General features: G+C 40.2%; 1 protein-coding gene across 4 annotated transcripts in view; it reads left to right on the forward strand.

The window, feature by feature from the left end:
• The window catches only part of LRRC8D (leucine rich repeat containing 8 VRAC subunit D), a 96,339-nt gene extending 74,665 nt beyond the window's left edge, over positions 1–21,674 (forward strand). For all 4 annotated transcript variants that reach the window (XM_020794586.3, XM_072997918.2, XM_020794589.3 and 1 more), the window contains one exon: positions 18,752–21,674. In XM_020794586.3, coding sequence (XP_020650245.1) covers positions 18,754–21,336 — 2,583 coding nt within the window. In that variant the 5' untranslated portion in view covers positions 18,752–18,753 and the 3' untranslated portion in view covers positions 21,337–21,674. The remainder of the gene's footprint in view (positions 1–18,751) is intronic.
• Positions 21,675–25,088: the final 3,414 nt, after the last annotated feature.

A 25,088-nucleotide genomic window follows, 5' to 3' on the forward strand; every position in this document is an offset into this window, starting at 1 on the left:
TATTTTGGTACAGGAAAAGCTGAAGGGAAGAAGACAACTTCCTTGTTTTGACCAGGGTGTTAGGTTCAGGAGGCTCACAGGATACATGCCTATATATGAGATAAATGAATTTTTGGTCTTGATGCTTGTCAGTAGAGTTCTAAGTGGTGTTACATCCTTCACAGACTATATTCACTGAAATTCTATTTAAATTTGACGTAATTTTGAACACAGTTCATGTAATGCAGAGGAATTAAACTTTAGGATACAAACATTCCTTGTGTATATCTGCATGTTAAAATAATAAATATTTGTTTTCTTCCTCTCCCCAGAAGAAGCAGAAAATACACATGCAGTGATATACATACAAAACCACAGAATTAGTTCAGCAATAGCTGTTGTTCTGTTAGGTTTCATACTGCGTTAAAGAGTTTCTTGCAGGAACATGTTTCAGTGAAAAACATGTACTAAGGGAAAATGTTGCTGGAAAAGTAAACATGCTATCTCAGAGATTATTGCCTGCTTCATTAAGTGCCTGAGCTCCGTGTCAGCCATAGGATATGGATGTTGCCTTTGTGCCCTTTATGTATTAATGAGACATAACTGTGGTGGTAATAATTTTGAGGGAGTATCCTGGACCCAGCTGAGAGCTTCTGAAGACATTTGTTTTAAGACCTACAGACATAAACGAGTAGGACATAAAACTAGATTTAGTGATTTGTGGAATGAAAACAAATGTAGAATAAAATTGGGCCAGCTTCATCAAGAAGATTCAGGCAAGAATTTATTGCTTACCCTGCTGATATAAACTTTTTTAGAAGGATAAACCAAGGTGGGGACTTTTTCCCCACTCTCTCAAAATAATGTCTTGTTTTTCACAGAAAAACCATAGAATCATAGAATAATGAAGTTGGAAGGAGCTTATGGGGCCATTGAGTCCAACTCCCTGCTCAATGCAAGAATATAAATCAAAGGATATCTGCCAGGTGGTTGTCAAAATTTCTCTTGAATGCCTCCAAGGTTGGAGCACTTACCACCTCTTGGAGACTATATTTCTGTTTATACAGCCTAAAATAGTATTTTCCTTTTTTGCAGCCACATCACACTGTTGGCTCATATTCAACTTACGATCTCAATGATTCCAAGATTCTTCTCACTCATAGTATTGCTGAGCCAAGTATCCCTCATTTTGTAACTATATTTTGGTTTTTTTTTCCCTAGGTGCAGTAATTTGCGCTTACCCCTGTTGAATTTTATTCTGTTGTTTTTAGCCTAGTGCTCCAGCCTATCAAGATCATTTTGAATTTTGTTTCTTTCTTCCAGGGTATTATTCCAGCTATTCCACCCAATTTTGTGTCATCCACAAATTTTATTAGCATTCCTGTACATCTTTAAGATATAGTTTGAGATGAACAGTATTCTAATAATAGAGTTTGTTATAACATTAATGATGCCCCACAAACTAAATTCTTGCTTCTAGTGTGAAAAATTTCATTTTAGAGCATCCTTTTATTGGAGTCCAGAGTTCAGTTCCCCTGTGTGCCTTTCAGGAGAATTGCTAGGCTGTATGATCTTGGACAAGCTGCACAGTTCCAACAGAGGGAAATTGTAGATCTCTTCTAAGTACTGTACTTAGAAAATCCTGAGAAGGGTTGCCATAAGTCGGAATTGACCTGACAGCTCATAACCAGGGCTTGAAAAATCCACTCGTGTGCTTGACGAGCCATAGCCCCCTCCGTCCCTCCCTCCCTTGCCTCCTTATCCTCAGTCCATCTCTCTCTCTCTCTCTCTCTCTCTCTCTCTCTTTCTTCCCTGATCCTGCAGTCCTCCCCTTTCCATTGCAAAAGGAAAAGCAGCCCTCTTCTCTCAAGAAGAGAGTTCGAGAGGCACATAGATACATAGCTCTGGTTGAGACTGTAGAGTAGTCCCATGCTGGAGAATATGGAGATTCCCTGCTCCCAATTTCAACCAAATGACCTGGCTCCTTAAGAGGCCGGGCACTTTTGCTCTTTGCTGGATACATTTTTTAAAAAGGCATTCAAAATACCAGCTTCATGACCCCACAGGCACGCAGGTAATAAAGCAACCCAAGTCTGAGGGTATATTTATTTTGGGTTTGTACGCATTGTTAAATAGAAAGTGCCTAGTTTAAATTTAAATTTTAAGTTCAAACATAAATTGCAAGGCTATAGTCTGGCCATGCTGACTAGTGAAATTTTTGACTGACTGGTGAGACGTTCTAAAAAATTTTCAAGCCCTGATCATAACTATTGGTATTTGAAAATTCTATACCGTACATTTAAGGTAATTTATTTATTTATTTTTATTTATTTAATTTATATGCCGCCTACACTACCTAAAGGTCTCTGGGCGGCTTACAACATTTAAAATACAATAAAATTTAGAACAATTAAAATACAATTAAAATACATATAAAAATTGCCATCGGACCCACAGCTAATATTATTTCAATTAAAAGCCTTCTGGAACAAGAAGGTTTTGACCTGGCACCGAAATGTCATCAGCGTCGGTGCCAGACAAATCTCAGTCGGGAGGGCATTCCATAGTCTGGGGGCAGCTGCCGAAAAGGCCCTTTGTCTACAAGCCGTCCCTCTTACCTCCTTAAAGGACGGGTCTTTCAAAAGGGCCCCCTGGCGCACGTGTGTGTGTGTGTGTGTGTGTGTGTGTGTGTGTGTGTGTGTGTGTGTGTGTGTGTGTGTGTGTGTGTTGCTTTGAGCACTGAATATGTACCCTTAGTCATAGAATAGCCTAATGTAGAATGCTCCCTAGAACAAATAAAAATGTGTAAGGATTCGTTTATATTCTTCATTTTTGTTCCAAGGAAATATCCATAGCAGAAGAGCAATCCCACCTGGCAAATAGACACCCAGAGAGCTGCAGTGTGTTGAGACATATGCTTTCATTTAAGACATCCCCTGATTATCACTAATGCTTTCATTCATTTCTTTTGGTCTATTTTAAAACCACATTCATCTAGTGAATTGTGTCCTCTCAGGTAAAGGGGAACAAATTATTCGTCCCCAGAATCTTTTGAGCATATAATGATTTGGGATGCTTGCTTTTCATAAGTATAGAAAAAAATCCACAGATTATTTAGTTTTTACTAGAAATCTTGAGGTGTTCATTAGTGTAGCTAAATTATGTCATTGCTCTTTGTACTCATGTTTTCCACTCTAGGGATGTTTCTAGTACTTTCCTATTATTTTTCTCTGCACTCAACCCTGCAGAAGTGATTGAATGCAAAATATGGGAAAGCTTGTGGAGTCTTGAGTTTGTCTTGGCTAATAAATTCTTAATGTATGACTATGCATGTTGACTTCCTGCTGCATTCTGGCTGACCATTATCTGCACTATAACACTTCATTATTCATGTAGAATTTCAGGACTAAGCATTTCTGGTTAGAAATGAAAACTCATTGTGAATGCACTCAACTTCAACTGCAGTTTTACTGATTTAAGGTCAGTGATACTGGTGAAAATGTCATATTTTGCAGACTTTGCCTGTAAAAATTAGACTTCAGTTGTATTTTATTTAATTCCACTACACCCCAGTACATGCAAAATATAATAGGGTATCAAATAGATACAGATTTGGCCAGTCAGACACAACCAGTAACTCAGTGAATTCATATACTTGATCGTATAGGCAAATCTTTCTCTACAGACTTTTTATCATCTTCTGCAAGCTATATTACAGCAAGTTTAAGTTCCCTTATGGGAGATTGCTGATCTTGTGTAGTACAACCCCCCTATCCATTGGATCAGTATCCACAGACTTCTTTCTCCGCTGCCTGAAAAAACTAAAGAAAACCCCCATAAATATGTATTTAATAGCTATTTTCTGTATTTATTTACCAGAACTGGCCACTGAAAAGAGCCAGAGACTGTGGTATGTAAAGAGTTTGATAATTACATTTTGGGGGGGCATCTGCGGGGTGGGGGGGCTTGAAACTGATTCCCCGTGGATACTGCAGTCCTATTGTACTCAAATATAGATATGACAGATTCATCCAGAAGAAAGGGAAAGATAATAAACTTAACTTGCCTGGCATAATCATTGTGACTTGCCCTACCCATTAGCATAGATTTGGAATCAGATTTTAATGTGCAGTGTTGCATATAACGTTTCCACATATTTTGAGAGATTAGTAGAGCTTATCTTCTATTACAGAGAACCTGTTCCTTGAGTGCTACATCCAGACATTTGGCTCCCTGTGGTTGTGTTTCAGAGAGAGTTTGGGCCTTTTTATGCAGAGCAAAAATGAACTAGAACAAGGCAGGTAACCAAGGCAATGACATGTTACCTCTTAATCTACTACGTGTACCTCTGTACTATGCAAGGAAAGTGCTTCATTAGTGTTTTTCTTCTTTTAGCCTTTTACTTAAGAATACTATATTTAATATTTTTGAGGAAGTGGACCAGAAAAGGTTGCTATGGAAAATGTAGACATCAACAGCAGTAAAAGTACAACCTCTTAAATTCATACAATAATTTGGTTACAATTCATTATTTATTGTGAAGTACAGTTGGCATCAGTAAAGTGTGCTTTTGAGTGCTCATTTACTTGAAATGGGCACTAGACTAGACTTCCAAGAAATCAAACTTATGTTTGTGTCAAAAGAGGCATAGATTGAAAGGCCAACATTCTGAAAAGAACCAATATCTTTTGTGAAATTTCCCAGCTCATGTTCAGACCCAGTGATGAGCCCTTTAATTAGGATTTCATGCAGTTCTCATGTGTTGAGTAAGCCTAGTAAACTCTGACCATGAGCCACCTTGTACATGTGCTCTAAATGGCATACTGCACCTCTATGTAACCTTAAGTGATCCTATTTAGTGTGATCCAGTTTGACCAAGTTGCACCCTGAGTACCTGCCTCTGGAACCAGATGCCGGTAGTTCAATTCCCTGCTGTTCTTCCCAGGAGAAGAGCTAGGCTGTGTAGCCTTTGGGAAGCTCCACAGTCTCAAAACATCCCCAGAAGAAGGGAATGGTAACCCATGTCTGAATACTTTACCTGGGAAACCCGGGATGCTTGCAATTATTATTATCATCACACAGTCCTAGTTTTACACTCAGAGCACTTGGCCTTTTGTTTGTGAATTCAGTACCATTCGTCATGTTGGCTGGGCCTACTGGAAGTTGAAGTTTAAAATAAGTAGAAGGTCAAAAGTTACCTACTACTGTACCCATCACATCACATTAATCAGGGAGACAGGGTCTGATGACTTTGCTACTTCTTTGGGCTTTAGTAGGCAAGAGATTCTAAACATACCAGGTATGTTTTATGTAGTCATCATGGGGATCTTCTTGAATTGAGTAGTCTTTTTCTATAACCCAGCCCTTCTAGTAGAAAGTGCTGATTCTTTCCTCTTTGAGCGTGCTTTCTTTCTCACTGAGAGATATTTGTGGTGGTGAGTGTGTGTGCATGTTCGTGTATAGTCTAGGAAGCTATTTAGTGAGGGGAAATGTTAGGCAGTCTACTGCATTCCATAAAACTTCTGTTATCAATTGTGTTCTGAAACAACAACTGTGTTGAAATGCAGCAGTGCTTTAAACAGCCTCCACCAACCTTGTGTCCTCCAGATAAATTTGATTACAACTCCATTCTCCCTACTGAGTGCTGAAGTTGCAGGGCTACACATCTAGAGGAGGTGGCTTCAGGTTGGAGGGGGCTGCTTCAGATGACTTCATTCTTCTGTTCTCTTGCTTTTGATGTAGCTAACAGTCTTAAAATGACCTCCTGTTAAATCAACAAAAATATTCTTGAGCTTATGAGCATTTTACCCGAACTTTGCCTCTTGAGTCTCATGTCCAGGTTGTAATGAAACACAAAGCTGAATCTTTGGAGTGTAATTAATCCATGGTGTACTACATAATGGCCTTATGAGCCAATTTGGAAAGTTTTCACAGCTTTGGGAAGTGTGGGAAAGGGCAAGACAGAGGCAAGCAGCATTTTTGGTGTGGAGAATGAAGGGGAATAATCAAATATTTCTACATTGTTATTATGTTATAGTGATGCCTTTTGTTGATTTGTGTCGTTCATCGTTCAGTCATGTCTGACTCTTCGTGACGCCATGGACCAGAGCACGCCAGGCCCTCCTATCTTCCACTGCCTCCCGGAGTTGGGTCAAATTCATGTTGGTTGCTTCGATGACACTGTCCAACCATCTCATCCTCTGTTATCCCCTTCTCCTCTTGCTGTCACACTTTCCCAACATCAGGGTCTTTTCCAGGGACTCTTCTCTTCTCATGAGATGGTCAAAGTACTGGAGCCTCAGCTTCAGGATCTGTCCTTCCAGTGAGCACTCAGGTTTGATTTCCTTTAGAATTGATAGGTTTGTTCTCTTTGCAGTCCAGGGGACTCTCAAGAGTCTCTAGCACCACAATTCAAAAGCATCAATTCTTTGGCGGTCAGCCTTCTTTATGGTCCAGCTCTCACTTCCATACATCACTACAGAGAAAACCATAGCTTTGACTATGCGGACCTTTGTCAGCCAGGTGATGTCTCTGCTTTTTAAGATGTTGTCTAGGTTTGTCATCGCTTTCCTCCCAAGAAGCAGGTGTCTTTTAATTTCGTGGCTGCTGTCTCCATCTGCAGTGATCATGGAGTCCAAGAAATTAAAATCTGTCACTGCCTCCATATCTTCCCCTTCTATTTGCCAGGAGGTGATGGGACCAGTGGCCATGATCTTAGTTTTTTTTTATGTTGAGCTTCAGACCGTTTTTTGCACTCTCCTCTTTCACCCTCATTACAAGGTTCCTTAATTCCTCCTCACTTTCTCCCATCAGAGTGGTATCATCTGCATCTGGCTTAGGATTCCTCCAGTCCAGCCTTTCGCATGATGTATTCTGCATATAAGTTAAATAAGCTGGGGGACAATATGCAGCTTGTCGTACTCCTTTCCCAATTTTGAACCAATCAGTTGTTCCATATCCAGTTCTAACTGTTGCTTCCTGTCCCACGTATAGGTTGTGAGGCACTCCCATTTCTTTAAGGACTTGCCATAGTTTGCTGTGGTCCACACAGTCAAAGGCTTTTGTGTAGTCAATGAAGCAGAAGTAGATGTTTTTCTGGAACTCTCTGGCTTTCTCTATAATCCAGCGCATATTAGCGATTTGGTCTCGAGTTCCTCTGCCCCTTCAAAATCCAGCTTGTACTTCTGGGAGTTCTCGGCCCACATACTGCTGAAGCCTACCTTGTAGGATTTTGAGCATAACCGTGCTAGCGTGTGTAATGAGTGCAATTGTACGGTAGTTGGAGCATTCTTTGGCATTGCCCTTCTTTGGGATTGGGATGTAGACTGATCTTTTCCAGTCCTCTGGCCACTATTGAGTTTTCCAAACTTGCTGGCATATTGAATGTAGCACCTTAACAGCGTCATCTTTTAAGATTTTAAATAGTTCAAATGGAATGCCATCACCTCCACTGGTCTTGTTGTTAGACAAGCTTTCTAAGGCCCACTTTACTTCACTCTCCAGGATGTCTGGCTCAAGGTCAGCAACCACACTATCTGGGTTGTCCGGGATATCCAGATCTTTCTGGTATAATTCCTCTGTGTATTTTGTCACCTCTTCTTGATGTCTTCTGCTTCTGTTAGGTCCCTCCCATTTTTGGCCTTTATCATGTCCATCTTTGCACAAAATGTTCCTTTAATATCTCCAATTTTCCTGAACAGATCTCTGGTTTTTCCTTTTCTATTATTTTCTTCTATTTGTTTGCATTGTTCATTTAAGAAGGCCCTCTTGTCTCTCCGTGCTATTCTTTGGAAGTCTGCATTCCATTTTCTGTAACTTTCCCTATCTCCCTTGCATTTTGTTTCCCTTCTCCTCTCTGCTATTTCTAAGGCCTTGTTGGACAGCCACTTTGCTTTCTTGCATTTCCTTTTCTTTGGGATGGTTTTTGTTGCTGCCTCCTGGACAATGTTACGAGCCTCTATCCAAAGTTCTTCAGGCACTCTATCCACCAAATCGAGTTCCTTAAATCTGTTCTTCACTTCCACTGTGTATTCATAAGAGATTTGGTTTAGATTATACCTGACTTGTGTAGGTCTGGACATTTCAGATTGAAGTCATTGTCACTAATTTTCTATAATATGGGTGTTTAGCTACTTGAACATTTTTCCTTCTTTATTGCTATGTTCTAAAAGCAAGTTCTTACCTTATTTAGTTCAGATGATGCCTGTGAAGATATATTCCAGAGATATTTCATCTTTCTCCCCAAGAGGAGTCAAGAGGAGTTACAATGTGGAGTTCCTCCAACCTCACACAAAAACCTGGTTAGGTTAAGATTAGACTGTTTTGGTCACAGCTACCCTCAGCATAGCCGAGTAGGAATTTGTACATGTATTTTCCACAGCCCAGACCAGGGTGCTTTCATACAAGGTTTATACTATGCTACCTCGCCTGTAAAAGGTGGGGAGGCAATCACTCAGATATCATTTTTCAGTTGTAACTGAATTACCACTAGTACAGTAAATAAATTTCCACTTGTGCCCCTGCTGCATACTACAGTATTTGCATGTCCCACAGTAAGAGATATAGGTAGCAGTCATTGATTAGCAACAATTCTGTGCTGCAGCTTAAGTCATCATACATATGCTGACATAAGCAATTAATAGAATTTTGGCCATTGGATATTAATAAAGGTAAGAGTTGTCTATCTGGAAGAATCCCAGATCTCTAGCTGTTGTGTCAGTCAGTGATTGTCTGTGTTGTCTTTATTCTTGTGGTAGAAAGAAAACCTAGGCTCTTTAAAGAGCCTGTTTTTCTCACAGCTGTCCAAATAAATGTCACTGCTTTCCTAGTTATGTTACACCTTCGGTTCATTGGGCTGAGCATAACATTTCTGTACTTTGGAGCCTGTGTCAGTTCCTAATCAGTGATTAATTAAAAAGAAGCTATGGTTCCTTTTGAACCGGTATCTCTTCCATCTCTCTTAACATAAATCTAGAAAAACTTCATAGCTGTCATTGTTAGGCTACAACCTCTGACTAGTTGTGCTGTCTGTTTTTATTTCACTTAGCATCCCTGGGAGCTGCAAAATACTGATTGCATTAACATGTATTTCATTTGGAAAACAGATATAAGAGTTGCTTAATACTCAATGATTGGTCCATCTATAGGAAGAGGTCTTTCCCAGCTTGGATGCAAGGAACTCTTTATCAAGAAGTGTCAAGGGTTAACCTGGAATATTTATACATGCCTCCTGTGAAGACCTATGCATTGATATGTTCAGTTTCTTTTCTTTTGTTCTTTCTTTCCTTCCTCCCTCCCTCTCTTCCTCCCTCCCTCCCTCCCTTCGCTTCCCTTTTCTTTTCTTTTCCTTTCTTTCTTATGCAGGAAACATGTGGGATTCATCTTTGTTTGCCATGATCAGTTGCTCTGAAGTGCTTTGATAAAAGTATCACACTGTTGGCAGTTCTGTGTATTGTGCTGTTCTACCTTGTCTCCTTCACAGTGGGGGTGGTTGGTTCTGGTTCAGGGTGTCCCCCCCCCCAATTCTTGTGACTGTAGACAATTTCAAACTGTCAATAAAAGTGGTGAGAGATTTTGTTAAAAAATTATTGAAAGTCAAAATTATTAATCTAGAAATAATGAGTATTATTTAAATAATCTTCTTAAGGGAGCCTGGGTCATTGGTTTAAAGTTGTTGACTTAGGTGATGTTTTCAGCTAGGATTTAATTCTGTCCTGAAAGGTTTCTTTGAATCCTGTGCTGCAATTTTAATACCTCATCAAATGAAAAGTTAACTCTTCAGTGCTTTTTTCTTTTTAATAGGATTCAATTCAATCTAAATTGAAGGAGAACTTCAGTGTAGGTTTACTTCGGAAAAGTTTGCCTTGGATAGTTTACTGGAGAAATTATCATCATTGTCATCATCTTATAACTGCAGAGTTGGAAAGGGACCCTATGGATCAAAGAGTCCAGCCCTTGTCAAGGAGGCACAGTGGGGAATTCAACTCCCAACCTCTAGCTCAGACACCTAAACTACTGAGCTGGAATTGCTAATCTTCCCGTGACATTTACAAAGAAATTTATGATGTTGACACCAAGTAATGCTTACGTTACACTTGAAGGAAATATTTTTCAGCAGTTACCTAAAGGGACAATCATCTCAAGAAATTCTATTCTGTGTATGTATATGTTGTTCATTATGTGAGTTTTGGCATTATATAGGGTAAATGGAACATGCCAATTGAAAAATGAGAAATAACTTGAATTGCCTATTTTCTTCCTTAAATACATATCTCATCTAGAGATCGCAAAGCCTCGGCTGACATCTACTTTTTCTGGATGGTCACTGTGAGAAATAAGGGCGGAATTAGGAACCAGCACTGAAATTGCTTAAAACATCCTATCGGCAAACTCTTTTCTGCAGAGTGTGTATCCTAAGCTTTATTTTCCCTTCTAAGTTGTCATATATGAGATCTGGCAGCATCCCTTAAGTCAGACTTAGTTTAAGATTTGCTAGCTACTGACTATGGCACTGAATTAGCACAGGAAAGGGAGCACTGTGCCTTGAAAGCAAAACAAACAACGCTATAATTTATTCCAAGGGCTCATAAAGGACCATGTAATACTATAATAATAATTCAAATAAAGGTTGTCAAGTTGATTATAGCTTACAATGACCTTTTCCAGGGTTTCCTAGGTACAGAGTACTCAGAAGTGGTTTATCAGTCACTTATTTTGGAGGCATTCTGGGACTAGCTTTCCCAAGACTGCACAGACTGATTCTTTTCTTAAAGGGCATACAGAATAAAACTCCTTCACTTCACAGTCTGACTCACTCAGCTACTCCGCTAGTTGTTTCATCCCTTGGAAATGGGTCTCTGAAGCTCAGTGAGTTGGAGATCATAGCACTGCAGAGCCAGAAGTTGGGAGTTGAATTCCCCACTGCCTCCTAGGAGAAGACGTTGTCTAGAGGGGCGGGGTAAAAGTCTAATAATAAATAAAAAATAAAAATAAGAAGAGCCAGCCTGTGTGGTCTTCAGGCAGATTTGCACTGTCTTGGAGTGCCTCCAGAAGAAAGGAACCTTGAAATGGCTGCCATAAATCAGAATTGGCTTTGTGGGATATGATTATTATTTACCCTTAGTGGGAGCTGTAACCTAATTTACATCATGTTAGGGCTTGAATATTTGCATGAACCATGTAAGATCAGCAGTGCAGGACATAGTTTTATAGTGCCTCATGCCATTTGCAGAAAACAGTACATTTTGTGTGTTATATTCTGCATTTCTAGAAGGAGGTCTTGGTCATAGCCTGTGTACAAACGAAAAAAAATCTGTTGCTCATTAGATAAGATACTAAATCCGATAGACAATTAGGCAGGACACAGTCATGGAATCATGATCCATGCACTCACTCTCTCTCTCTCTCTCTCTCTCTCTCTCTCTCTCTCTCTCTCTCTCTCTCTCTCTCTCTCTCTGTGTGTGTGTGTGTGTGTGTGTGTGTGTGTGTGAGAGAGAGAGAGAGAGAGAGAGAGAGCACAAACTGAAATCTGTTAACAACAAAATAAAATGTAATTTATTGCTGGGGAAACGACACTTCCCTGCAGCAGATGTGCTTGTTTGGGGAAAGATTGCCAACACACACTGAATAAGAAACAGTTGTCGCATATATTGTGCAATAAAACAATCAGCTAGAATAACTCTGTGAATGGAAGGCTTAGTTCTGTACAGAACCATTTCTCCTCTATTTCGATAAGAAATGCAGGGGTTTGTCATCTTGTAGTAATTTTAAGAACTATGAAATTAGATTTTGCCACAGGAATTCTTAGTCTCTTTGAAGTTGCACTAACAGGGGTTTTCCTTATATCTAATTAGAGGAACATTGGACAATAGTGTTTATATGCTAGTACTTAAACTTACTGGTTTAATGTAGGTCTCTAGTGTAGTTTGTTAGTAAGATCTTAATGTCTGTGGATGTCTTAATTGTCACTGGTTCTTGTTCTGACCTTATTGTTTTATATACATACAATTATTTTTGAGTTTCCAAAGCTTCATTGAAGAAGTAAATGCATTATTTTCTTTCTCTTTTCTTTTCTCCTTCCTGCTCCCAGCAGCCAATACCTTATTATAACTGAATTTGTGTTGGCCCATTCTCTAAAGCTGTTAAATAGCCTTGATGTTAACCTACATACCAAATGATTCACTGATTCTTCAAAAATCCTGCTGTCTTACTATTAGAACTACAGAGATACAGTATATGCCTTTATTCACATAGAGGTTATCTGTGGCAGGTGTCTGGTTTTTTCTTCTCATCGTCTTCTCCTGAAGTACTTGAAAGAGACAAGGATCCAAATGCTATTTGGCTTTTGAAAAGGGATGGAGCAGTGATATATTAGTCTAGAGTAGAGATGGGGGTATTTGTATATGAATATGAATAACCCTACACAGCTGGACGTAATGAGGGTCCACCCCCCTGGAGCCGGACCGTCCACTCATGCGTCGGCTGCTGCAGCTGGCTCCACACTCTGGAGCTTGAGGTTGGCTATCTGCTTATCAGCCTGGCAGGGAGACTTGTCTTTCCTCCTTCTGCCAGGAGTGGCTAGCTGACCGTGAGCTCCAGAGAAATTGGAAGGGAGAGAGGAGCCGGTGTCGGCAGTGGACATGTGAGTGGACAGTCCCTCATTACGTCAGCTTTCTTTTGAATGTCCAGTCATACATCCAGTCATATACAAATGCCCCCATCCCTAGTCTAGAGATATTTTGATAGTTTTCATTTATTATTACTAACCTTGTACTTTCCCTCTTGGAATTTTGGAGGTTTCGTTCTTGTGAGCACTTTTATGACCTGTACTATTTTATATAAATTGCCACATCCTCTCCCCCAAAAGAAACCTCACCAAGATTGCAGCGAAGAAAATCTCTTCAATGGGAGTCGTCTCCTTGCCCAAAAAGCACTGCACCTGTCCTTCTGAAATTTTGCAGGTTTTCTACCTACTGTCTCTTCTGTGTCATGTTCCTAATAATTGTCCACAAAATTTTAGGGGGATTAATGCATCAGCTATTGGAAAATTGTGTACGTGATTATCTTTTTTATCTTTTTTATATCTATTGATCTGAAATCTGGCAGCTTCATCTATTTGGAAGGATTAATAATCTCTGCAAATGTCACAAATTCTGCCAAAGAGTATCAGCATTTCTTTTTCTTTCTTAATTGAAACCAAACTGAAGAGTCATAGCCAGGGCTTGAAAAATGCACTCATCCACTCATCTGTGACGAGTGAAAAATGCTGCTCAACGAGTCACAGCTCCCTCCCTGCCCGCCTCCTTCCCCTCCGCCTCTCTCTCTCTCTCTCTCTCTCTCTAATCCTGAAGTCCTCCCCTCCCCACTCCCATTGCAAAAGGAAAACTGCCCTCTTCTCGCGAGAAGATAGTTCGAGCAGTACACAGAGATATAGCTCTGGAAGAGAATATAGAGTAGTCCCATGCTGGAGAATATGGAGATTCCCTGCTCCCAATTTCAACCGAAGAAGGACACTTCCTGGGTTGGGAGGGAACGTGGCTCCTTAAGAGGCTGGGCATTTTTGTTTTCAGTTTTGTTTTTGCTGGAGACATTCAAAAGAAAGGCATTCAAAATACAGGCTTCATGACCCCACAGGCACACAGGTAATAAAGCAACCCAAGTCTGAGGGTATAAATCAGTTATTCCCAATACCAATAAATTGCAAGGCTATAGTCTGGTCATGTTGACTTGACAGTGAAGGTTTTAGTCATCCTTTTTGCAGTGTAGTACTATTCAGTAGTTTATTAAAGAAAGGTTTGACTGAATGGGTTTATCTAGAAAAGCAGGGTTGTGGGGAAGGCACTATCTGAAAATAAGAATTGTAGTTCTGGAGGCCAGGATCATAGGATATTCCACTGATTTCCCATGCAGTAGTACACTGAAAACAGAGAATCATACATGCCAGCCCTTTCTCCTTCAAGATTAATTTGGCCAGTCAGTATTTAAGACCACAAAATTATAATCTGGTCAAAAAGGGGGGAGAACTGTGCATAGTATGCCAATTTTGGAGGAAGTGTATGAAAGTGTAAAAATGTAACCCGAGGCAATGTCTTTTGGTGGGTGCTGAGAATTCTGTTATCTCTAGTGCTTTCCCCTTCCATTGAACTTGAGATCTTGAGGTTCTGGGGAAGAAAATGACCACAATTCCTGCTCAAGTCTGTAACTTATGCCCTACGAGAAGATGAAACCGTAAATAGAAAGCAGCAGCACAGCTAGATGGATCCTTGAGTAAAAATTAAAAAGTACAATAAAGCTTAGAGAACTGAAATATTGACTTTTTGCTGATAGGCCATCTTCTCTCGTCAATTGCTTCTTTACTTTAATTCAGAGTTTTTGAAGCTCTGTGTTTTGTCCAAAAGCAAAGGTTTATGAGCATTACATAAACATTAATTTAATTTTGGCTCTTTCACAAATACTTTTTATTACTCTTTCACCAGAGGGATGAAGGTGACTCCCAGTCATATCCATCACCTCTGCCAAGAACCACAGGAGTTATGAAAGAAAGAAAAAAAAATGCTTTCCTGCTTTCACAGGTTATTAACAGACTCTACAGAATTTAATATATCAGTCCAAACTGGCTTGGTAAGCACTTAGAACTGTCAGTGATGGAACAGTCTAGTTTTTGTTTTGCAAAAGTACCCTAACAACTGTTTAATACCCTCTAAAACCTACAATATGAAAAATTCACCACGATGGCCATTGGTTCGGTGAAATCAAGGGACGGAGAGGCCTGTGGAGGAAAGATCTGCTTAGAAAACTAAATTACAGCTTGTCAAAAGGTTGCTTTTAGAATATGTTTCCCTTTAAATTGAATATATATCGTCTGTACATATAACTGTAAACATGGAGGAAAATCTACACACACAGTCTTTGCTTTTGTAAGTGCTGTTGCCTAATTAATATGTGATCAACTGTTTGGATAACTTAACACAGTTAGAGCACCTAAATGTGGAGGTGGGGGACAGGAGTTTGATTCCCCAGTCTGCTTCCTGGGAGAAAAGCCAGCTTCTCTGTCCTTGGGCAAACTGCATGGTCCAAGAGTACCCCTGAAGAAGGGACTGATAAAACTGTTTCTAAATGCTTTATACCTAGGAAACTCAGAATCAACTTGGTGGCATGCAGTTATTTTTAATATGGGATCAGGGAAGATAAAAATGGTTGCTATCTTGCTAATCAAGATGATGGTGATGATGATTACTCAGATAGCTTGAGGATGTCCTCACAAACACACAAAAGTGCTTCTGTACATGTAATTCATTCCCTTCACAGCTCTACAAAAATTGCATCAAATTGATGGAGGATAGCCTTCCAGTGCTTGCTATTTATATAACAGCTAACAACTAAGAGGTTTTATTCTATATCCTTTTGGTGACAAGAAGTTTGGCAGAAAACTGAGGTACCTGTTTCCGTTGTGTCCTGGTTTTGACTTGGGAGAACCTCTGGAGTTACTGTTGAGGACAGAATGTTGCTTATTGATGGTTGGTCTTACATGTTTGTAAATAAAGCTTGTACATCATTCTGGGTGAATCCTGCGGTAAGAGGATTACAGGAAGCTGTTCAGTGTACTGTAACTTCATCCTACATTCATAGGAGCTTCAAAGAGCTTTTTGAAAGACTCGCTACTTTAAAATTCAGGTTCCTCACTCTGTTTTGTAAGAAACTAGCTGAAGGGGTAGGAAGGCAGGTCAACTATGCTTGAAATTGGTGTTTATATGGATTATGGTCACATATTTCAATGATGGTAAAAATATTAAGTAGCAACATGAGATTTTTCAGAACTAGTGAACATCAAAGCAATCTGAACAAAGTAATGTAGGCTGTGTATATTCCAGGAACCTGTAGATTACCATATGAACTGAGCACTGATTTCAATTTAGGGGAAAAAACAGTTTCTAGTCTTTAAAATTAAGGAGAGAAACCTACAAGTACAGTATTTGGCAGTATTTTGGTAAAAGTCCAGGGAGAATGTTTTGTTTTCTTAATGCATGTTTATTCAGAAGCAAGTACCGCTGAGCTGATAGTTGTTTAGGCAACTGGGCATGAAATTTCCTTCACCCTGCCCTGGATTCCACATTTTACTTCTCTCTCTCTCTTGTTCCTCTAAATCTGGTTTTTGCCAGTCCAGGAAGTGATGATTCAGCAGCATTCTTCCGCTTAGTTAATCATCTGTTGATCTCAAGCCAACATGTATGTGATCTGGAGAATGCTGGCTCATGGTACTTACCTTTTCAAAACCAGAAACCATATCTGATTTTTCATTTCAGTTGTAATTGTCAGATAAATGTGTGTAAGTTTTGACTGATAGTTATATACAGTATATATAAAGGCACTGTTACCGTAAACAACAAAATTAGACCTCCAGTGTGCCAAATTCTTCTCAAGTAGGTACCATGGCAATTTAATCTTTCATAGCTGAGTGGAGACAGCACATTGAACAACAAGACTGGACCAGTTTGGTGTCTAGCAATTTCTGCTAAGCAGCAAGGAAGAAAACATGTTCACTGTGTGCTTACTTACATACAGAATGTACTGGCTGTGGACTTAGCCCTTTCTACTCAGGCTAGGATGTAAAATCAGTTACATACAATCTTTGTAATGTTTGAAGCAGGGTTTTTTTTTGCCGAGGGGGAACTACTTCCTAAAGTTTGATTTCTCTCAAGAAAATAATAGAAAGGCAATGTGTTCTTGAAGGCTTTCACGGCCAGGATCGGATCGTTGTTGTGGGTTTTTCGGGCTCTTTGGCCGTGTTCTGAAGGTTGTTCTTCCTGACGTTTCTCCAGTCTCTGTGGCCAGCATCTTCAGAGGACTGGAGTAGGAACCCTGTCCATGCTCTGTTGCTGTTTGTTGGATAGTTGAGTATTTATAGCTGTGGGAACAGCTTTTGTCCTTTTCAGGAGATAGGGTGATGATAGTGATCAGCATGTTTTTGTTGTGGATGTTTTGTTGTGATAAGGGGGAGAGATCACTTGTCACTGTGATTGATGAGTGTCTTTAGCTGATCTTTTTTGTGCAATGATCCCTGGTCCTTGTGGCTGGGTAGAGTTGGTTGACCTTTTGCAGGCTGTATTTTTCAGTGCTGGGAGACAGGCCTTGTTAAGTTTTAGACTTTCTTATTGAAGCACTGCTGGTGTTTATGGATTTCAACGGCTTCCCTGTGCAGTCTAACATAATGCTTGCTGGTGTCCAGTACTTCAGTATTTTGAACTAGAATTTCATGTCCAGCTTGTTTTAGGGCATGTTCAACTACTGCTGATTTTTCCGGTTGTTTTAGTTTTCAATATTTCAAAATACTGAAGTACTGGACAACACCAGCAAGCATTATGTTAGACTGCACAGGGAAGCCCTTGAAATCCATAAACACCAGCAGAGCTTCAACAAGAAAGAAGTCTAAAACTTAACAAGGCCTGTCTCCCAGCACTGAAAAATACAGCCTGCAAAAGGTCAACCAATTCTACCCAGCCACAAGGACCAGGGATCATTGCACAAAAAAGATCAGCTAAAGACACTCATCAATCACAGTGACAGATAATCTCTCCCCCTTATCACAACAATACATCCACAACAAAAACACACTGATCGCCATCATCACCCTATCTCCTGAAAAGGACAAAAGCTGTTCCCACAGCTATAAATACTCAACTATCCAACAAACAGCAACAGAGCATGGACAGAGTTCCTACTCCAGTCCTCTGAAGATGCCAGCCACAGAGACTGGCGAAACGTCAGGAAGAACAACCATCAGAACACGGCCAAAGAGCCCGAAAAACCCACAACAACCAATAGAAAGACAGCATGTTAATGTGACATGAATAGTGCCAACTTGGCTTATTCTGCTCTCTTTATCATATCCATCCATAAATATTTGCACTTATACACAGATGTTTAACTGAAATTGGAGCCATTATTTTTCCATTTCATTTATGGGTACGGTTCCTTTCGAGCTTTAGAAGGACAAGCTAAACTCCATGGAGCTTCCTTTGTTTTACATTATTTTGAAAATGGATATGCTTTGGGGACTAGGCTGGCCTCAGGAAGTGTTTCTAGTGACTGTTCTATAGACAGTAATTCATCTGTCCCATACAAGTGCTGTTGCCAAGTAACTGTGCCAGACAGCCATTTTCTGACACATAGTGCTCTTGTACTTAACAGTTACCCCAACATTTTTGAGTATTTGATGACTCAAACCAGACTTGAAGCCGCAATCTGATAATTGCTTGTGGGAGGTGTGTTGTTGTTACATGTCACCAATGATGATGATGATGATGATGATGACCACCCATCCGGGGCAACTCTGGGCAGTTTACAACAGATAAACTAACACCAAATCACGTCCTCCAAGTTATAGCAATCCTATGAACACATGATCTCCAGAATGGCTTGCCCTCAACAGCCCTGCTCAGCTCTTGCAAACTCAAAGGTTGTGGCTTATCTTAGATCCATCTCATTGGCTGAGATCCAGTAGTAACCTGCAGCTAGAGTAGGCTCATTGAATCAATGGAACTTACATAAATGTTGACTCACTAAATCCCCACTGGATTTCAGCTTTAAAGAAAATGGACTAGCCTTTTGCCAGTCACTTAGAGGTGCCCTTTACTATGGGGAATGAAAGGGTTGAACATACATTCAGTCTGAAAGAATAATGGGGCAATTTTTCCTGGTAAAATTCACATGTAAAAGAACAAATTATAATTCTGTCTGCTGACAAGAAATGACAGATCTTTTTGTTTCGTTACAGGAATGTTTACCCTTGCAGAAGTTGCATCTCTTAATGACATTCAGCCAACATACCGTATTTTGAAACCATGGTGGGACGTCTTTATGGATTATCTAGCAGTTGTTATGCTAATGGTTGCAATTTTTGCCGGAACCATGCAGCTGACCAAAGACCAGGTGGTCTGTTTGCCTGTGTTGCAATCTTCTGTAAATGCAAAAGTGCAGCCCACCTCCTCGGGAAGTGCCAAAGTTACAAGCATACCAGAATCCGAAACAACCGTTGTTCAAGACAAAGAAACGCAGGCAGCAAGGACTGTTTCCTTTGACAGGGCATCTGTTGTTACACCTGACATACCTCTGAGCAGAACGACCTTTCTACCATTGCACTCCACTCTCACAAGTCAGGAAGTGAAAAAGGAGCAGAAGGATTCTCTGGGTAAAAAAACCAACTTGGATTATCAGCAATATGTTTTCATTAACCAGATGTGTTATCACTTGGCTCTTCCTTGGTATTCAAAGTACTTTCCATACTTAGCTCTTATACATACTATTATTTTAATGGTAAGCAGCAATTTTTGGTTTAAATACCCTAAAACGTGCTCCAAAATTGAGCATTTTGTCTCTATCTTGGGCAAGTGTTTTGAATCCCCTTGGACTACAAAAGCATTGTCCGAAACAGCATGTGAGGATTCTGAAGAAAATAAGCAGAGACTGACTGGGGCCCAGTCTCTGCCAAAACACGTCTCTACCAGTAGTGACGAAGGAAGTCCAAATGCCAGTACCCCCATGATAAGCAAGACAGGCTTCAAGTTTTCAGCAGAAAAGCCCGTTGTTGAGGTCCCTAGCATGACCATTTTGGACAAAAAAGATGGAGAGCAGGCCAAAGCTCTCTTTGAAAAAGTACGGAAATTTCGGGCCCACGTAGAAGATAGTGATTTGATTTATAAACTCTATGTTGTTCAGACTGTCATCAAAACTGTGAAATTCATATTTATTCTCTGCTACACTGCAAATTTTGTTAATGAAATCAGTTTTGAGCACCTTTGTCTACCCAAAGTGGAGCATTTAACTGGCTATCAGGAGTTTGAATGCACACATAATATGGCTTATATGCTGAAAAAGTTGCTCATTAGTTACATCTCTCTCATTTGTGTCTATGGTTTTGTCTGTCTATACACACTATTCTGGTTGTTTCGGTTACCCCTGAAGGAGTACTCCTTTGAAAAAGTTAGAGAGGAGAGTAGCTTCAGTGATATTCCAGATGTTAAAAATGATTTTGCATTTCTTTTGCACATGGTGGATCAGTACGATCAGCTCTATTCCAAGCGGTTTGGTGTCTTTTTGTCAGAAGTGAGTGAGAATAAATTGAGGGAAATCAGCTTGAACCACGAGTGGACTTTTGAAAAGCTGCGGCAGCATGTTTCTCGCAATGCCCAAGATAAGCAAGAACTGCATTTGTTCATGCTGTCAGGGGTCCCAGATGCAGTGTTTGATCTGACGGACTTGGATGTGCTGAAACTTGAGCTAATCCCCGAGGCAAAAATCCCAGCAAAAATTTCCCAGATGACCAATCTTCAAGAGCTCCATCTCTACCATTGCCCTGCAAAGGTGGAACAAACAGCCTTCAGCTTCCTCCGTGACCACCTCAGGTGCCTGCATGTGAAGTTCACTGATGTAGCCGAAATCCCAGCCTGGGTGTACTTACTAAAAAATCTTCGGGAGCTGTACCTGATAGGCAACTTGAACTCTGAAAATAATAAAATGATAGGACTTGAATCACTCAGAGAATTAAGGCACCTTAAAATTCTTTATGTGAAAAGCAATTTGACCAAAATTCCCTCAAACATCACAGATGTGGCACCCCATTTAACCAAGCTTGTAATTCATAATGATGGCACCAAGCTTTTTGTATTGAATAGCCTTAAGAAAATGATGAATGTAGCAGAGCTAGAATTACAGAATTGTGAACTGGAACGAATTCCCCATGCCATTTTCAGTCTCACTAACTTGCAGGAATTGGATTTGAAGTCAAATAGCATACGCACAATTGAAGAAGTCATCAGCTTCCAGCATTTAAAAAGACTGACTTGCTTGAAGTTGTGGCACAATAAAATAGTTAACATTCCTCCTTCCATTACCCATGTGAAAAACCTGGAGTCCCTTTACCTCTCTAACAATAAACTCGAATCCTTACCCACTGCAGTGTTCAGTTTACAGAAACTTAGATGCTTGGACGTAAGCTACAACTCCATTGCAGTAATTCCTTTGGAAATTGGTTTGCTCCAGAACCTGCAGCATTTGCATATAACGGGAAACAAAGTGGATATTTTGCCAAAACAGCTGTTTAAGTGCACGAAGTTGAGGACTTTGAGTTTGGGACAAAACTGCATTACCTCGATTCCAGAAAAAATTGGTCAGCTGTTGCAGCTCACTCACCTGGAGCTGAAGGGGAACTGTTTAGACCGTCTGCCAGCTACCCTGGGGCACTGTCGGCTTCTCAGGAAAAGTGGACTCATTGTGGAGGATCACCTCTTTGACACGTTGCCTTCAGAAGTCAAAGAAGTGCTGAACCAAGACACAAACATTCCCTTTGCTAATGGGATTTAAGCTGAGGTTGAACTCCAAATGACTAATGATGATTATATTAAACTACACGTTGCTATAAAATCCTGTGTTACGAATTTGGAACTCTTTTCTTTCTGTGAGAAAGGACTATTAAGGGGTGGTAGAAGCTTGTTTGGTGTTGGTAGTATTTTAAAACATCATTTCCAAAATTTTTGGAGGGGAAAGAGGAAGGGAGGGAGGGGAATCTTTAAAAGAGTCTTGATTCTTTATTTCTTTTAAGATGTTTGTAACTTGGATGCTGCCGCTTTTGAATGTTTACAACTTGCTCGCCTGCTTAATGTACCTGATTAAACTGGTGACCTTTTTCTTACTATAAATAACATTTAATGGCTCAATTCATTTTCAGGTTCTCTTACAGACAACATATTTCTCATTCAAAAATCAATTCATTCAGTTTGGAAAATCTGGTTGGGTCCACAGATAGCAAAGAAAATCTTTATGCACATCTAATAGTATGTTGTCTAACGTTTTTCACTACTTTTGTGATAGGTGAATAGCAGTGTGACTACATCTGTCTTGCAATATGGATGCCAGGACATTTCCTGTCCTGTGTCTCGCAGCCATTTGTCTTTGAATAACCTCCACTCTGCACACTAATTAGTACAAGAGGAGATCCTGTAGACCATTTTGACTAGTGACATTGGCATCATCAATGTTCATCCTTTGCTATGTAAAATTCGGCATTTCTTCCTGGCAATGCGAGCACCATATTGCAAAGCAATGTTAGACTATTTCCTGGCATTTTGAACTGTGGACACAGAAATAATATCCCACATTTATAAACCAGAGGGTTGTTTGTTTGTTTGCTTGTTTGTTTTGAAGGACAGAATTCCCTGGCTTTTAAAAACTGAATTTAATACCATACTGTACATTCCAATTTACAACAGAAGAAAGCATTGGGAGGTCTAGGTTACAGCACCATATATTTCTGGAAACAAGTCCCACTGAATTCAGTAGAACCTCCTACTGAGTAGACTCACACAAGATTACACTGCAGATGTTTTTGGTATTTACATGTTGTCAGCCCAAGAAGATAATACATTTGGATACTGTGTCCACAAGTGATCTTGCGTGCCAGTACACTCAGAATGAAGTCCAGCGAAGTTCAGTGACTTACTCTTGTGATAAGAATATATTCTCTTGCTCAGATGTAAGCCATATTTCTCTCAGTAACTTTTGGGTTCATAAGTGCAGAGCCTTGGGTTATCTTGGGGGAATAAATCTTATAAAACAGAATGGGGCTGACTTTGAAGTACACAAACACTGGCTTGCTCGATTCTAAATAACTCGTTAGAAGACAAAAAAAAAGAAAGAAAGGGAAGTAGAGGAAGAGTTCATTTAACTTACTGTGGCCACAGAACATCCCATAGAAACTTTTAGTCTTCCATCTTGCTTTCTGTCTGTGTTGCTTCTGTCTCAGTGGCTCCTCTCTCTCTCTTTGTCCCTGGCTTCTCTCTCCCTCTTCCTTTCTCTCTCTGTGGCTGCTCCTCTTTCTTTCCCCTTTTTCTTTCTCTCTCTCTCATCCCTCCCTCTCCCAGCTTCTCCCTCTCTTTCTTACCTCTTTCTCTACATGGCTCTCTTCTTTCCATGACTCCATTCTCTTTCTCTGCCCTCAGTGGCACTCCCCTTCCCTCCACAATGGTTCCTCTGTGTGTGTGTTTATTTGTTCAGAGATTTATTCCTGTGAGAAGACTGAATTCCCCATTGACCATCCTACACAGAAATCCCATTCGCTGCTATGGGACTCATCAGTTTTCTAAGTACTGTCAAGATATTTGGTCAATTGCTGTGGAACACTTCAATATGCATGTGCAACTAGAGTTTGTGAAAACATTTCCTGTGTAAAACAAGCTTCTTTAAGGTTCTGTATCTTTTAAACAATAAGATGGATCAACTTTAGATCGTAGGAGTCATTTCCTTTTCAGGAAGCAGTTGTAGGCATTTGAGAAACAAGTATCTAATTCACTACAAGCCATGAAAAAATGAAAGCAAAATGACATCACATTTAGAATGGAGTTTTTTACAACCAAAATTAGAGCTTTAGAAATATTTGTGTAGTCTTCTCCAAACTTGGCACAGAGCAAGTACATAATGTCTCCAATCACTCTGCCAAATATGATCTTTCACTCTGTCAAATATGGCCTTTACTGAAGAATCCATTCAAAAGTTATAACCTCTTGTTTGGATTGCCCTCTCTTATCAGTAACGGCTTATGGAATGCTGTTTTGACTGGTCATGCAATATCATGATGATAGTTTACCAATCTCATGGAACATGGCGATGCTAGCATTCTCTCTCCTAGTCTCTTTGACAACGATGCTTCTGTTTACAAGTCAGAAACGGACATGCCAATACAGTATACCCCCCTACCTTTGCTCCCTATATCAATCCACATACAGTGACATTCAGTGAGCATGGTGACAGCTGAAACTTTTATCATGCAGTTTTATTACTGTCAGCCTCATTCACAGAACATTATGGGAGATTGAATATCATTGTTTTACATTGCAGTTTTAGAAGAGGTAGCCATGTTAGTCTGTGCAAGTATATCAGGCAAACCCCAAAGTGTGCTGGGGGGGAGGAATTTTTGTCTTTTTGTTATTTTTTTATTTTGGAAAATATTCTGTATGTATAGCCCATATTTTTTCCAATATCCCCCCCTTTTTTTAAAATCATAAAATATGTTAAGGAGCGGAAGATGGAAAAAGTGCCCAGTGATTTCTGATAGATATTACTGGAACACTGCCCTCACTCTGGAAGCATCATGAGATAGCTTCACAGTGCCATGCTGCCTCACCATGGGCACTGGCAGTTGCTCTTTACCTGTACTAAATTGGCATAGTGTCCTCAGTGGTGTGAGGCCTGCAGGCAGTAGGTGCACAGAAACAGAGATGCTCCACTTAGAGCTCTTTACACAACAGTCATTGCACACAACCATCATAGTCACTCATCAATACATAGAAGATAGTCACTCATCAATACATAGAAGAGGGGGCAGATGGTCTAGTGGGAGACCTGTACAATTTGTTAATATAAAAATACTTTGGAATGGCTTGGCCATATAGAGCAGCTAAAATCCATTTACTTTTTCAACACCTTCTTTCTAGTGAAGATGGAGAGTGCGGTAAGTAGACAGCTGCTTGCATTTTTTGCCTCTTTGGTGCTGTAGCTATAAAAACTGTTGTGCTGGACACCTGCACCTCACATTGTAAATGGTGCATATTCAGCTTCATCAGGGGAAACATTTTACATACCAACAAAAGGCCACTGCACTTGTACTCTTTAATTTTATATCGCTACATCGCTAGTAGTCACCGCCACCAAAACAACATGAATACATTGTTCTTCAACGTGGTTCTCCATGAATCCACACTAGTGGGTTCAGACAGCGCCTGCGCTGGCCTCTCGGAATTTTCTAGAGCTGCAAGAGAAAAGTAACAATGTTTTAGGCTACCCTATTCCGCGCATGTCTAGCCCGCCAACGGCTCAGTTGGGACCTCTCGTTTAGAGCTTCGACCTTCTTAGTTCGTTTTTCTTGCGAACTAGTTTTTTCTTCTATCTTACTTGGCTACCCTGACCTCGGAACGGTTCCTGACCAAGTCTATTGCCTCTGGTGATTCTACGGTGGACTGTGAGTGATCCCTGACCTAATTGATTGAGGCGGCCTCCCGCTGGGGCCTAATAGCCCTTAACGGGCTTCCCGCTGAGGCGCCACGCGCCTACCGGATTTCTTC

This window comes from Pogona vitticeps, chromosome 4, assembly GCF_051106095.1.
Source record: "Pogona vitticeps strain Pit_001003342236 chromosome 4, PviZW2.1, whole genome shotgun sequence".
NCBI classification, from domain to species: domain Eukaryota; kingdom Metazoa; phylum Chordata; class Lepidosauria; order Squamata; family Agamidae; genus Pogona; species Pogona vitticeps.